Source organism: Bufo bufo, chromosome 4 (assembly GCF_905171765.1).
Source record: "Bufo bufo chromosome 4, aBufBuf1.1, whole genome shotgun sequence".
NCBI lineage: Eukaryota > Metazoa > Chordata > Amphibia > Anura > Bufonidae > Bufo > Bufo bufo.
This window is the reverse complement of record NC_053392.1, coordinates 583,338,390-583,352,200: the sequence shown is the minus strand read 5'-3', so window position 1 is coordinate 583,352,200 and position 13,811 is coordinate 583,338,390. Positions and strand designations below refer to the sequence as shown.

The window sequence follows — 13,811 nt, the reverse complement described above, 5'->3', positions numbered from 1 at the left end:
CCCTATAAGGCCCTGGAATAAGTTGGACCAGAGACAACCCGTTCCTCCCCAGATGGACGAATGGAAGTCTCTGTCTCAGGCCCAGATACAACAACAGGGAATATAACAAACACAAACAAACGTGACACTTAACTTCTGTAGAGATTGAAGAACAGGAACACCAGAGACGACTTCACACCAGCTCAGCCAAACCCAAATGAAGCTATCTATTGCATAGTCAGAAGGGTGGGGTCAGACTATAAAGGGTGGAAGTGATGACCACTGAGCAACAGCTGAGAAAAGGGAAGTGGTCATTAACCCTATCAACACCGAATAAAGAGAAATCAAGGAGGCTGTTCTCCTGACACCAGTCACCTGAGGGACCGTGACAATCACACTGAACACATTAGTGAAGTCTGTGACCTCGGACCACTAGATTTCTAGAATAAAAGGGCTCTGTCGTTGGTCTGTTTGACACTGTTGCTCCAGGTCTGATGCTGACCAATTTGGAGACCTTCTGCACGGCACCACCAGGCATCAACACTTTCCATTATTTGCATTTTGCAGGAAAAGATGGAAACTGAGGCTTTTTTTTAACATGCAAAGATACGAGATCAAGGTCTAGCTGCTTACCTGCAGTGTCACACTGCGATACCCTTCTGCTTTACTCTGGATAGGATGCACGCCAAAACACGGCATAACATAATTGGGGTACCTGGAAATGGAAAATACCTAAATGTTTCTGTGTAATAAATATCTAGGGTATAACACACACTAATGGGGGGTCTGGCGATCTGCAGGCGATGGCAAGTCAATCCAGTTGGAGATTAAAAGTTCAGTTTTGGCAGGTGTCAAGTGTGCATGTGTATGGGGAGGGGGGGTTGTCCGAAATAATAGCTGTCAGCTGCACGAGTGTTCGGTTGACAGCAATTGAAGGTGTATGGCCACCTTAAAGGGGTTCTCCCGGAATTAAGAGAATGAAAATACTTATATATTACTTTATTATAAAACCGTTTATTGGACTATAAGATGCACCTAGGATGTGGAGGAAAATAAGAAAAAAAAAAAAATTCAGACCTCAGAGCAGACCCCCCAATCAGATCCCATTCTTCATCAGACCTCAGATCAGACCCTCAGTCCTCATCAGACCCCAAAATCAGACACCCAAGCTCCATCAGCCTCAGATAAAACCGCCCAACCTCCATCAGCCTCAGACCAGACCCCTAACCTCCATCACCCTCAGATTAGCCTCCAATGAGACTCAGATCAGACCTCCAATCAGACTCAGTATGGACACCCCAGCCCCAGATCAGACACCCATCAGACTCAAATCAGCTCTCCATCAAACCCCCCAGCTCCCATCAGACTACAAAAAAATAAATAAACGTAACTTTCTTGCCGTGGACGGAGCTGCAGATCCAGGACTCACTGCTCCCGGCATCTCTTCTTCCGGCTCCTGCTGTGCACTGTGACCTGATGTCGCACAGCACATAGTGCACAGTGGGACCCAGAAGAAGACCAGGGAGGGCGAGTACAGCCAGTGCCGCGCTGCCCTCACCAACCCGTGCCTCCCGCATGCTGATGAAATGGAAGCGGTCATTAGCATTCGGACTATAAGATGCACTGCACAAGTGTCTTATAGTCTGAAAAACATGGTATATTCCCAAATACCTTTCATTAGTTAAATTAGCTCGTTTTGTCTGGGGAGCAATTATTAGGAGAAATAAAATGACCGCCGTCCTATTAGTACACACAAAACCTGTCCTAATCACACAGGACAATAAGTTTCTTCACAACACTGAGCTAAAGAGCTGCCTCATCCTCTTCTCTGCTTGTCAGGGATTATGATCCTGAATACAGCTGAGAAGATCTTCAGTTGAATCTCTGTAGGAATGGAGTCCATGAGGAGACATGAAGTACTGATAGGACGGACAGGACAGACTGTGGTAATGGAGACTGCATACAAGAGCTGCTGCTCATTATCCACATCCCCACCTTCTCTAAATGACAGCTATTAGAAGCCACCTCTGGTTCTGTGACCTATATAATATACTCAGCCCCGTGCCTCTATATGGTGCCAGAACTCCTTAGTGACTTGTAATAGTCTTATAAATTACAGTGGGGGGTAATATACTATATAACATTATGTTATACCATGAGAGTTAAAGGGTTCTCCGGGAATTAAGAAAATAAAACTACTGAAGATATTACTTCATTAAAAATATATTCCCAAATACCTTTCATTAGTTATAATGGTACGTTTTGTCATTAGGAGAAATAAAATGGCCACGCCGTCCTATTAGTGCACACAGAACCTATCCTAATCACACAGGAGGACAAGTTACTTCCAACACTGAGCTAAAGAGCTGCCTCATCCTCCTCTCTGCTTGTCAGGGATTATGATCCTAAATACAGCTGATAAGATCTTAAGCTGAATCTCTGTAGTAATGGAGTTCATGAGGAGACATGAAGTAGAGGGTGGGGATGTGGCTAATGAGCAGCAGCACTTATATGCAGTCTCCATTACCACAGTCTGTCCTGTCCGTCCTCTCTGTACTTCATGTCTCTTCATGAACGCCATTCCTACAGAGATTCAGCTGAAGATCTTATCAGCTTTATTCAGGATCATGATTCCTGACAAACAAAGCAGAGAGGAGGATGAGGCAGCTCTTTAGCTCAGTGTTGTGAAGTTACTTGTCCTGTGTGATTAGGACAGGTTTTGTGTGTATTAATAGGACAGCGGCAATTTTATTTCTTCTAATGATTGCTCCCCAGACAAAATGAGCCATTATAACAAATGAAATGTATTTGGGAATATATTTATAATAAAGTAATATTTAAGCATTTTCAGTAATTTTCTTTCTTAATTCCCGGAGAACCCCTTTAAAGAGGAGCTGTCACCTCTCCTGACATGTCTGTTTTGAGTAACTACTCGTATTCCCCGTGTAATAACAATTCTGGAGTATCTATTCTTATGACTCTATGCTGTGCCATTCCTTTGTTATTCCTACTAGACGTTATGAATTCATTGCTGGCAGCTTGCAGTAAAGGTACAGATGGGTGCTACCAGTTGGGGGGGGGGGGGGGGCGTGTCCTTGCACAGTCTGACATTGGCAGCACTGATTGGACAGAGTCAGATGCAGCTGATACTGGTAACACCTCTTTAAATTTAGAGTAGTATACTCATCTACCTCCAGCAGTCCCATAGAGAAAGAATAGCGCCACAGTGGCCATGCGTAAACCTGACCTTCCTTTCATTTGGTGGAACAGGACCCCCGTTCTAGTGATCTGTGGTGGGACCCCCATCGATCAGATGTTTATCCCCCTATCCTGAGCATTAGGCCTCATGCACATGACCGTTATTTTTGGTCCGCATCTGAGCCGCAGTTTTTGCAGCTTGGATGTGGACCCATTCACTTCACTTCAATGTGGCCGCAAAAGATGCGGAGAGCACTCCTTGTGCTGTCCGCATCCGTTGCTCCGTTCCGTGGTCCGCAGAAAAAATATAACCTGTCCTATTCTTGTCCGTTTTGCGGACAAGAATAGGCAGTTATATCAATGGCTGTCCGTGCCGTTCCGCAAATTACGGAACGCACGCGGACGCCATCCGTGTTTTGCGGATCCGCAATTTGCGGACCGCAAAACACACAACGGTCGTGTGCATGAGGCCTAAAGGATACATTAATAACTTTGCACCACCCCTTTAAATCCAGTCAAGGCAATCCTCTTTGAGTTAAATACACCAGCAGCACACATCTCTCTCCTGTCCTGACCGTTTGCTACAATGTATCAGTGAAGGTAAAATGTATCAGTTTGGAGTCCAGAATATTTAGCTCACATTATTATTATTACATCTACACAGTATTCGGTCTATACAAGATTTCAACCACTAAATGTGAATCGTGTTTCCATTCACTGACAAGCAAAAATCAGAAACACGTTGAAGACTTGAAACAAAAAGTTTTGATTGCTAAGACAAGAAACAAACCTTTCTGAAAGACGTAGAAGACTTTCCAGCTCTCCGGCGTGTTCTGTTACCGATACAAGAGCCCGGACTCCTGCCTGGAAAAGACAGCAATCCAGAAAACTGAGCTCTTAAAGGGCTACTCCGCTTTTAGCAATTAAATGTTATACCTTGTATAATTCGGAGTTATACAATTTTCCAGCATAATTTATGTATCGATTCCTCCCATTTAAAACAATCTCTGCTTGCTGTCACTGAATAGTAACCGCTGTTGGATAAATGTACATGTAGATGCATGGCTCATTACAGGACACAGCTCTGATAACTGCACTGTACCGTGCCATGCTCCAATGGAAACAATCAACAAAGGTTCCTAGAGAAAAAACAGCAAGCAGAGATTTTGAAAAACCATTAGGCATTGATGCAGAAAGTATATTGAAAAATGGTCTAACTTTTTATTATAATGATGAATACAACTACAGCGTTAGACCTTTTGCTCTTGATAGTAGAGATTTTTATTATTTAAAGGGGTTGTCCATACCTCCATTTTCACCCAGGCAGCCCCCCTGACTTGAGCATCGGAGCAGTTTACGGTACTATCACACTAGCGGCAGGACGGATCCGACAGGCTGTTGCCCATGTCGGATCCGTCCTGCCGCGGCTCCGTCCCCATTGACTATAATGGGGACGGGGGCAGAGCTCCGGCGCATCACGGCGAGAGACCGCCGGACTAAAAAGTCGGACATGCAGTACTTTTAGTCCGGCGGCCTCTCGCCGTGCACTGCCGTGCTGCGCCGGAACTCCACCCCTGTCCCTATTATAGTCAATGGGGACAGAGCGGCGGTCCGGCAGCACAGCGAAATAGCGGCAGGACAGATCAGACATGGATCCGTCCTGCCGCTAGTGTGAAAGTAGCCTTATGCTCCGATGCTCTCTTTTGCCCTGCACTAAATCGCGCAGGGCAAAGGCATTTTCAGGAGTTCCGGTGACGAACTAGGCTCTCCATGGGGCTGCCAGGAAGCCCGGTGATATCACCAGCACTGTTGGGCGGGCTTTAGCGCTGCACTAGTCAGTAAACAAAAGAGCCCGTGCCCTGCGCGATCTAGCGCAGGGCAAGGGAACGCATCGGCGCATGAGATGCTCCAATGCTAGCATCAGGGGGGCTGCCTGGGTGAAAATATGGGTATGTCCCCTTAAACATGCGGCAATATTCATGTTACGTTTCGGCACGCAGGCCTTCTTCAGACACTATGCCGCAGTGATGAAGGAAAAGATGGAGAGACGCAGTTAAAAAGGTAGAATGTGAAACTCATAAATGGAAGAAAGCGTCTAAAGTATATTGAAAAATTGTATAACTTTTTATTATGCAACAAAAATAATATTTATTTGCTGAAAATGGAATACCCCTTTAAATACAAGAAAACACAGGCTCTACCTACCTTTCTTGATCTTTCCAGTATATCCGCTGTATCCTGCAAATGCAAATACTTGTGTTAGGATATGAAAGTCAGGCACCTCTGGGACCCGCACGTATATTCAGAACGGGCTCATGTGCTGCCACCCTCCACTCACCGCTATAAGACTTCCACTCCCATAGCAGTGGATGGAGAGAACCCTCGCACCTGCACTTTGAGGGCCTGTTCTGCAGATAGGTGAGGGTCTCAGAGGTGGGATCCGTACCTATCTGACTTTAAAGGCATATCCTAGCCACCCCTTTAAGTGTATATAGGTTTACTGGATCATTTTCTGGCTTCAAAGAAATACGTGACCATCGTGAACGTACTCGCGCGGCCAGAGGGATGAATGACAAGGACGCCTGCAGTGACCTCTGAGCTTCTGGGACATTACCGAGAACACGGACAACGGATCAGATCCGCGGATATTTCATGTTTCTTTTCCTCTCAGCTTCTCCTTAGGCCTCATGCACAAGAACGTATTTTCTTTCTGTGTCCGTTCCGGTTTTCTTTGCAGACCATATACGGAACCATTCATTTCAATGAACTCTGTGTGCATTCCGTTTCTGTATGTCCGTATTTACGTTCCGCCAAAAAATAGAACATGTCCTATTATTGTCCTATTATTACGGACAAGGATAGGACTATTCTATTAGGGGCCAGCTGTTCCGTTCCGCAAAATACGGAATGCACACGGACGTCATCCATATTTTTTGGGGACCGCAAAATACATATGGTCGTGTGCATGAGGCCTTAGTAAAAAATACAAGTTCACATGCTGAGCACTGCTCCGGATGCACTGCTGTGTACTGAATAACGGTATTACCCGACCTTCAGTGATCTACTTATAGTATGGGATGAGGGCACATGCTAACGGCAGTGAAGTTTACGTGGAGTTTCCACGCGCATTTTTTGCTCTGTTTTCTCACCAAATCTGCATGCGTTACTTACGGATTTTGACGCAAATAATTTTCTCCAGATCTCACCCGTTGCATTACAAAGGGTGAAATCAGCACTGAAGATCTGCACAAACATATGACATGCTACGGATTTAAAAAACTTCACCACAGGTCGATTTCGGCACCATGTACATGACATGAAAGTCACGGATAAGGCTACATTCACACACTGCATATTATTCACAGCCTTTCTGCACGGATTTTCGAGTGCAAAATCCGCAGCACGTGGGCCGCAATGCACGAACACCGACCGTGGGGCAGCCGCAGCGGATAACCAACCCATTTATTTTAATGGGTCCGCAATCCGCCCCGTTCCGCAAAAAGATAGGACATGTTCTATCTTTTTGCGGAATGGAAGTAAGGGACGAAACCCCACGGAAGCACTCCGTAGTGCTTCCGTAGGGTTCCGTCTCGTGCTTCCGTTCCGCATCTCCGGATTTGCTGACCCATTGAAGTGAATGGGTCCGCATCCGTGATGCGGAATGCCCACGGAACGGTGCCCGTGTATTGCGGATCGGCAAATGCGGTCTGCAATACGGGAACGGGCAGCACATGTTCGTGTGCAAGAGGCCTTATACGGTACCAGCTAAGTAGATGAGATTTTCAGATCTCACGTACACGGTGCAGAAATCTGCTGCACAGAAATTGACCTGCGGTGTGAATGTCAAGAAGCAGAAGATAGGTGACGTCCTATCTTCAGTCGTATCTTGCATACATAGCGGACCGTAAACGGCGGGTCCGCGACGTAAGGGCACTGGTCGTGTGCACTCCATTGGGGGAGATTTAGCAAAACTGGTGCAAAGTAAAAGTGGCTTAGTTGGCCATAGCAACCAATCAGAGGGAGTCTTTCATTTTCCAAAGGAGCTCTGAAAAATCAAAGGTGGAATCTGATTGGTTGCACCAGTTTTAATAAATCTCCCCCAATGGGTCCGCATCATCCACAGCATGGAGCGCACACGACCAGTGCCCGTACATTGCGGACCCGCCGTTTACGGTCCGCAATGTATGCAAGATACGACTGAAGATAGGACGTCACCTATCTTCTGCAGAGTGGAGGTACGGATCGGACGCCCAGGGAAACACTACGAGGCGCTTCCGTGGGCTTTCAGGGCCCACGTCTCTGCACCACAAAAAGATAGAACATGTTCAATCTTTGTGGGTATGATGCGGATCGCGGACCCATTTAAGTCAATGGGTCCACATCTGCAGCCTGGAGGGCACGCGGCCAGTGCCCGTGCACTGCGGACCACAGAACGGGCGCGGAGCTATTACGCTCGTGGGCAGGAGCCCTAACACATGTGGATATTGGTGCGGAAATGCAGTGAAAACTTCATCTGTGCAGAAAATCTGCATAAACTACACTGCCAAAAATCTGCAGGAAAAATCCACACTGGATATGCACCGAGTACATATACCCTTAGGCCACCTGCGCAGCTATTTGTGGATTACGCATGTTTTTTTTCGGGCAGATTCTAATTCATAAAAAAACGTAGCGTAATTGACCTTCCGTGCGGCATTAGAAATCCGCAGCGTGTCAATTATGTTTGGGATTTTTGGGGCGGATTTCATCCTTTTCAAAGGAAGGGTGAGATCTGCGCCAAACTGCATCAAATCCGCACCCAAAACCGCAAGTAACACATGCGTTTTTCAGTCGCACAGAAATTTGTGTGGATCATCTGCATGTTTATCCACACCCGTGACTGTAAAGAAAACTACACAAGAAGGGCTCATGCACATGGCTGTTGCCCGGCGGCGCCCGTATTGCGGCCTGCAAACAGCGGGTCTGCAATATACGGGCACCGGCCGTTTGTGCACCACATCACGGATGTGGACCCATTCACTTCTGTGGGGTTTCTGTCCGTGCCTCCGCACAGCAAAAAAAAGTAGGGCGTGCACTACTTTTTTGTGGTGTGGACCGTCGGACGCGGATCACGGACTTCATTTAAGTGAATGCGTCATGCGTCCGCATACGGCGGCCCTATGTTTGGTGCCAGTGCATCACGGACCGAAATTTGCGTTCCACAGCACAGGCCTGGCCGGCACATGTTCGTGTGGATGAGCCCTTAGTCATGCCGTTTTTATAAGGCACCTGCATGTTTTTTTTTTTTTTACAAGTGGGGAAGATTTATCAAACTGGTTTTAGGGCTCATGCACATGAACGTATGTATTTTGCGGTCCGCAAAAAATACGGATGACGTGTGCATACCGTATTTTGCAAAACGGAACAGCTGACCCCTAATAGAACAGTCCTATCCTTGTCCGTAATGCGTAATTGCGGAAAGGACATACGGAAACGGAATGCACACGGAGTAATTAACTTTTTTTTTTTTGCGGACCTATTGAAATGAATGGTTCCGCATACCGTCCACAAATAAAACGGAACGGACATGGAAACGAAGTATGTTCGCGTGCATGAGCCCTTAAGTACTCTTGCACAGGCACCATCCGTGCGGCTGCCGCAAAGGATTCAGGCCTATTCAACTTTTGGGTCCGTGATCTGTCTGCACTGTGAAAAAATACAAGTTCTATTTTTTTGCAGTGCAGCACTCCGTAGTTCTTCCGTGGGGTTCCGTGCCTCCGTTCCGCACCGCAGATCTGGATTGCGGATCCATTGAACTGAATGGGTCCGCATCCGTGATGCAGGGAGCACACGGCCGGTGCCCGCTTATTGCGGGCTGAACTGCAGGCCATGGCCGACAACGGTGGATTAGTTTCCCATTGCAACCAATCAGATTCCACCTTTCATTTTCCAAAGGAGCCGTGAGAAATGAAAGGTGGAATCTGATTGGTTGCTATGGGCAACTAGGCCAGTTCTACTTTACACCAGTTTTGATAAATCTTCCCCAGTCTGTCTATCCACTGGCGTTTTCTTCACAGTTTTTTTCGACTATAGAGAAAAAAAATGCCAGAGGCTCCAGCATAAACGACAAAAAAGTAGGAAAAAACATCCACATTTCCCATAGACTTTCAGCTAAACATATAGCACACTTCATGTATGTAGTGTATCACGTGTATTAGTCCATGTATGTTACTTATACATTGTAATACTACAGGAAAATATGAGGAAAATCAAATCACTAGAGAACAAACATCGAACGTCTCCAGCTATTGGTCTCCAAGAAAATGGCCGCCGCTCTCGGTAACTACAGGGACGTGTTTTCTGTCGGTCATATATGTCTATGTTTTCTGTCGGTCTATAGACCAGTGCGAGGAGTCTGTGAGGAGAGCACATAATAACACCTCAGAGATCCATTACCTGTGCGAACTCCTCGGCTGTCATATGGCAGTGACAGTCCACATAACCCCCGACCATTCCTGTACACACCGGGCGGCCCTTCCCCTCAGTCACTCATGCAGTGGGCGGGACTAATGGATCCAATGGGCGGAGCTTTCAATTTCACAGCTGCACAGGGGTGACTGCCAAGAGAAGGCTCTGTGGAGGGTGACTGCCAAGAGAAGGCTCTGTGGAGGGTGACTGTCAAGAGAAGGCTCTGTGGAGGGTAACTGTCAAGAGAAGGCTCTGTGGAGGGTGACTGCCAAGAGAAGGCTCTGTGGAGGGTGACTGCCAAGAGAAGGCTCTGTGGAGGGTGACTGCCAAGAGAAGGCTCTGTGGAGGGTGACTGCCAAGAGAAGGCTCTGTGGAGGGTGACTGCCAAGAGAAGGCTCTGTGGAGGGTGACTGTCAAGAGAAGGCTCTGTGGAGGGTAACTGTCAAGAGAAGGCTCTGTGGAGGGTGACTGTCAAGAGAAGGCTCTGTGGAGGGTGACTGTCAAGAGAAGGCTCTGTGGAGGGTGACTGTCAAGAGAAGGCTCTGTGGAGGGTGACTGTCAAGAGAAGGCTCTGTGGAGGGTGACTGTCAAGAGAAGGCTCTGTGGAGGGTGACTGTCAAGAGAAGGCTCTGTGGAGGGTGACTGTCAAGAGAAGGCTCTGTGGAGGGTGACTGTCAAGAGAAGGCTCTGTGGAGGGTGACTGTCAAGAGAAGGCTCTGTGGAGGGTGACTGTCAAGAGAAGGCTCTGTGGAGGGTAACTGTCAAGAGAAGGCTCTGTGGAGGGTAACTGTCAAGAGAAGGCTCTGTGGAGGGTGACTGTCAAGAGAAGGCTCTGTGGAGGGTGACTGCCAAGAGAAGGCTCTGTGGAGGGTGACTGTCAAGAGAAGGCTCTGTGGAGGGTGACTGTCAAGAGAAGGCTCTGTGGAGGGTAACTGTCAAGAGAAGGCTCTGTGGAGGGTAACTGTCAAGAGAAGGCTCTGTGGAGGGTGACTGTCAAGAGAAGGCTCTGTGGAGGGTGACTGTCAAGAGAAGGCTCTGTGGAGGGTGACTGTCAAGAGAAGGCTCTGTGGAGGGTGACTGTCAAGAGAAGGCTCTGTGGAGGGTGACTGTCAAGAGAAGGCTCTGTGGAGGGTGACTGCCAAGAGAAGGCTCTGTGGAGGGTGACTGTCAAGAGAAGGCTCTGTGGAGGGTGACTGTCAAGAGAAGGCTCTGTGGAGGGTGACTGTCAAGAGAAGGCTCTGTGGAGGGTAACTGTCAAGAGAAGGCTCTGTGGAGGGTGACTGTCAAGAGAAGGCTCTGTGGAGGGTGACTGTCAAGAGAAGGCTCTGTGGAGGGTGACTGCCAAGAGAAGGCTCTGTGGAGGGTGACTGTCAAGAGAAGGCTCTGTGGAGGGTGACTGTCAAGAGAAGGCTCTGTGGAGGGTAACTGTCAAGAGAAGGCTCTGTGGAGGGTGACTGCTGAATCCAGTTATATAGTGGGAGATGGTGAAGACATTGTGTTAGAGCACATATCATGGAGGCCTCTTTATATGGGGTCCTCTGTAGATGCTTCTCCAGAAAGACTTTAGATCCACTTTTAGTTTCTTTTTCACAAGTCACGCAATAAAATATTGGACGCCCCCATAACTACATCCAGAGCGCCCCCTTAACATTGTATACCTAAGAGTGTTTAAATTGTTCTTTACGGGACATCCTTAAAGGGTTTGTCCAGAAGTATGGTGATAACAAAAAACATAATACACAAAAAAAATTAGGGAAAGTGTTAAAACAATAAACAAAGTTAAGCCTCATGCAGACGTGTGTTTCACGGACGTGTTCTCCACGGACAGCGCACGTCCCTATTCATTTAAATGTGTTTCAGCACGGTCCGTGGGTCCGTTTATTTACCACGGACGCATGCTCTATTTTGTCCGTGTTCACGGATCCATCACGCCCATTATAGTCTATGGGTCCGTGAAACAAGAGATTCTTTAAAAATTATTTTTCAGCTGTTAAGTGTTAGTGAAACACGGATGCAACACGGACAGCAAAAAACGGACCCACGGACCCAACACGGATCTGTCACGGGAGAAAACATGGTCCGTATTACCACTGATCCAAAACGGACACAGACGTCTGCATGAGGCATTATACTCACCAGTAAGGCTGCAGTAAATGATTATTTTAGTAATCGAGTATTCTAATCTAATAAGAAAAAATGAATTAATAGACTGTTTTCCTTTATAAAAACTCTTCAGACCCCCTGCCATCAGTCCCCAACACACTTCGTTCGCCCCCAGTGCCATCGACTCTCCCCCACCCCAGTGCCTTCAGCTCCACTCCCCCAGTGCCATGTCCCCCCTGTAGTTACCGCACAGGGGTCACTATCCCGCCACTCCCCAGTAGTCACTGCACAGGGGTCACTATCCCGCCACTCCCCAGTAGTCACTGCACAGGGGTCACCCCACTGCTCCCCAGTAGTCACAGCAGTAATACCATAGTGTTGCCATTCAGGAGCCTTGGAGAGCCTAGTGCTGCTGCCACCCAGCTTTCCCGGGCACAGATCTCTATGGGCAGCAGGCTTCCTACCTGTGTTTATGGCGGAGTGGATCCTGGCCAATGCCTCCTGGTGCTCCCCGACCTCCAGCAACTCGGCGATATACCGATGCTGCCAGCTCTTCCCGGGCACACACTGCCAGCTGCCTGAGCTGCACACAGGTCCGGTGGAGAGGGTGCCCCATGTCCCCCTGGCACAGCCGGCAGCGCTTCCTGGGCTCTCCCCGCAGACAGGGCCAGCAGTACATGTTCCCGCACAGCACAATGACCGGGTCCGGCAGGAGGCCACCACAGCCCACACTGCGCTTCCTCCCGCACCTCGACCGAGCCCCGGTACTGCCATAACAGACACTCCAGCAGAGGCCACGGAGCGGAGAGTGAGAGGCTTCACTTCACTCATGCTCCGTGGTCACGTGATTTAAACGAATCCTCGATGCAGGGAAATTGCATAGAGAATTTTCTTGACTTGATTACATTTCAAACCCTCCAGCGCAACCGCTCTGATCCTCCGCACCCCTGCCGCATGACATGTTCTTGACTGCAATGATGATGTCCCTTAGGCCACCTGTACACATTGCATAAAACCCGCAGCGCAGTACAAGCGAAGTGTACGAGATCACACAAATCTCATGTAGTTTGTGGATGTTTTTTTTCCATGCAGACACTGCTCTGCGGTGAGGATTCCCAAACCTGCAGCATGTCAACTATGTTTGCGGTTTTAGCTGTGGATTTCACCCTTTTCCAATGAAGGACGAGATCTGCTGCAAAACCGCATCAAGTCCGCACTAAAAAACGCTGTTAAGACATTGTGGATATGGTGCAGAAACACATAAATGTGTACGGAAATTCAGGCTGACTGCACACGGGGCGGAAAATCTGCAAGAAATCTGCACAAGAAAAACACACTACTAAATCCACACTTTTTGATGCAGATTTTATCCTTCCATTGAAAATGGTGGAATCCGCACAGAAAAAAAACTATTGACCCACTGCAGATTTCTAAATTCACACAAGGAAAAAAACAAAGTCTACAGTCGTGGCCAAAAGTTTTGAGAATGACACAAATATTAGTTTTCACAAAGTTTGCTGCTCAACTGCTTTTAGATCTTTGTTTCAGTTGTTTCTGTGATGTAGTGAAATATAATTACACGCACTTCATACGTTTCAAAGGCTTTTATCGACAATTACATGACATTTATGCGAAGAGTCAGTATTTGCAGTGTTGGCCCTTCTTTTTCAGGACCTCTGCAATTCGACTGGGCATGCTCTCAATCAACTTCTGGGCCAATTCCTGACTGATAGCAACCCATTCTTTCATAATCACTTCTTGGAGTTTGTCAGAATTAGTGGGTTTTTGTTTGTCCACCCGCCTCTTGAGGATTGACCATAAGTTCTCAATGGGATTAAGATCTGGGGAGTCTCCAGGCCATGGACCCAAAATGTCAATGTTTTGGTCCCCGAGCCACTTAGTTATCACTTTTTCCTTATGGCACGGTGCTCCATCGTGCTGGAAAATGCATTGTTCTTCACCAAACTGTTGTTGGATTGTTGGAAGAAGTTGCTGTTGGAGGGTGTTTTGGTGCCATTCTTTATTCATGGCTGTGTTTTTGGGCAAAATTGTAAGTGAGCCCACTCCCTTCAGGGCTCCAGATG

The 13,811-nt window shown here is 47.6% G+C and overlaps 1 protein-coding gene across 4 annotated transcripts in view; it reads right to left on the bottom strand.

Annotated features, from left to right (window-relative positions):
• LOC120999496 (putative deoxyribonuclease tatdn3-A) overlaps positions 1-9,813 on the bottom strand; it is a 36,682-nt gene extending 26,869 nt beyond the window's left edge. The window contains exons 1-4 of one of the 4 annotated variants that reach the window (XR_005778540.1): positions 9,613-9,810; positions 5,383-5,415; positions 3,968-4,041; positions 613-694 (exon numbers count right to left, since the gene is read on the bottom strand). Coding sequence is in view for 3 of the 4 variants with exons in the window: in XM_040430411.1 (XP_040286345.1) it covers positions 613-694; positions 3,968-4,041; positions 5,383-5,415; positions 9,613-9,669 (246 nt within the window). In the remaining variant the exon portion in view is untranslated. Of the gene's footprint in view, positions 1-612; positions 695-3,967; positions 4,042-5,382; positions 5,416-9,612 lie in introns of all 4 variants that reach the window. The other 3 variants (XM_040430411.1, XM_040430410.1, XM_040430409.1) reach the window with 3 other exon arrangements.
• Positions 9,814-13,811: the final 3,998 nt, after the last annotated feature.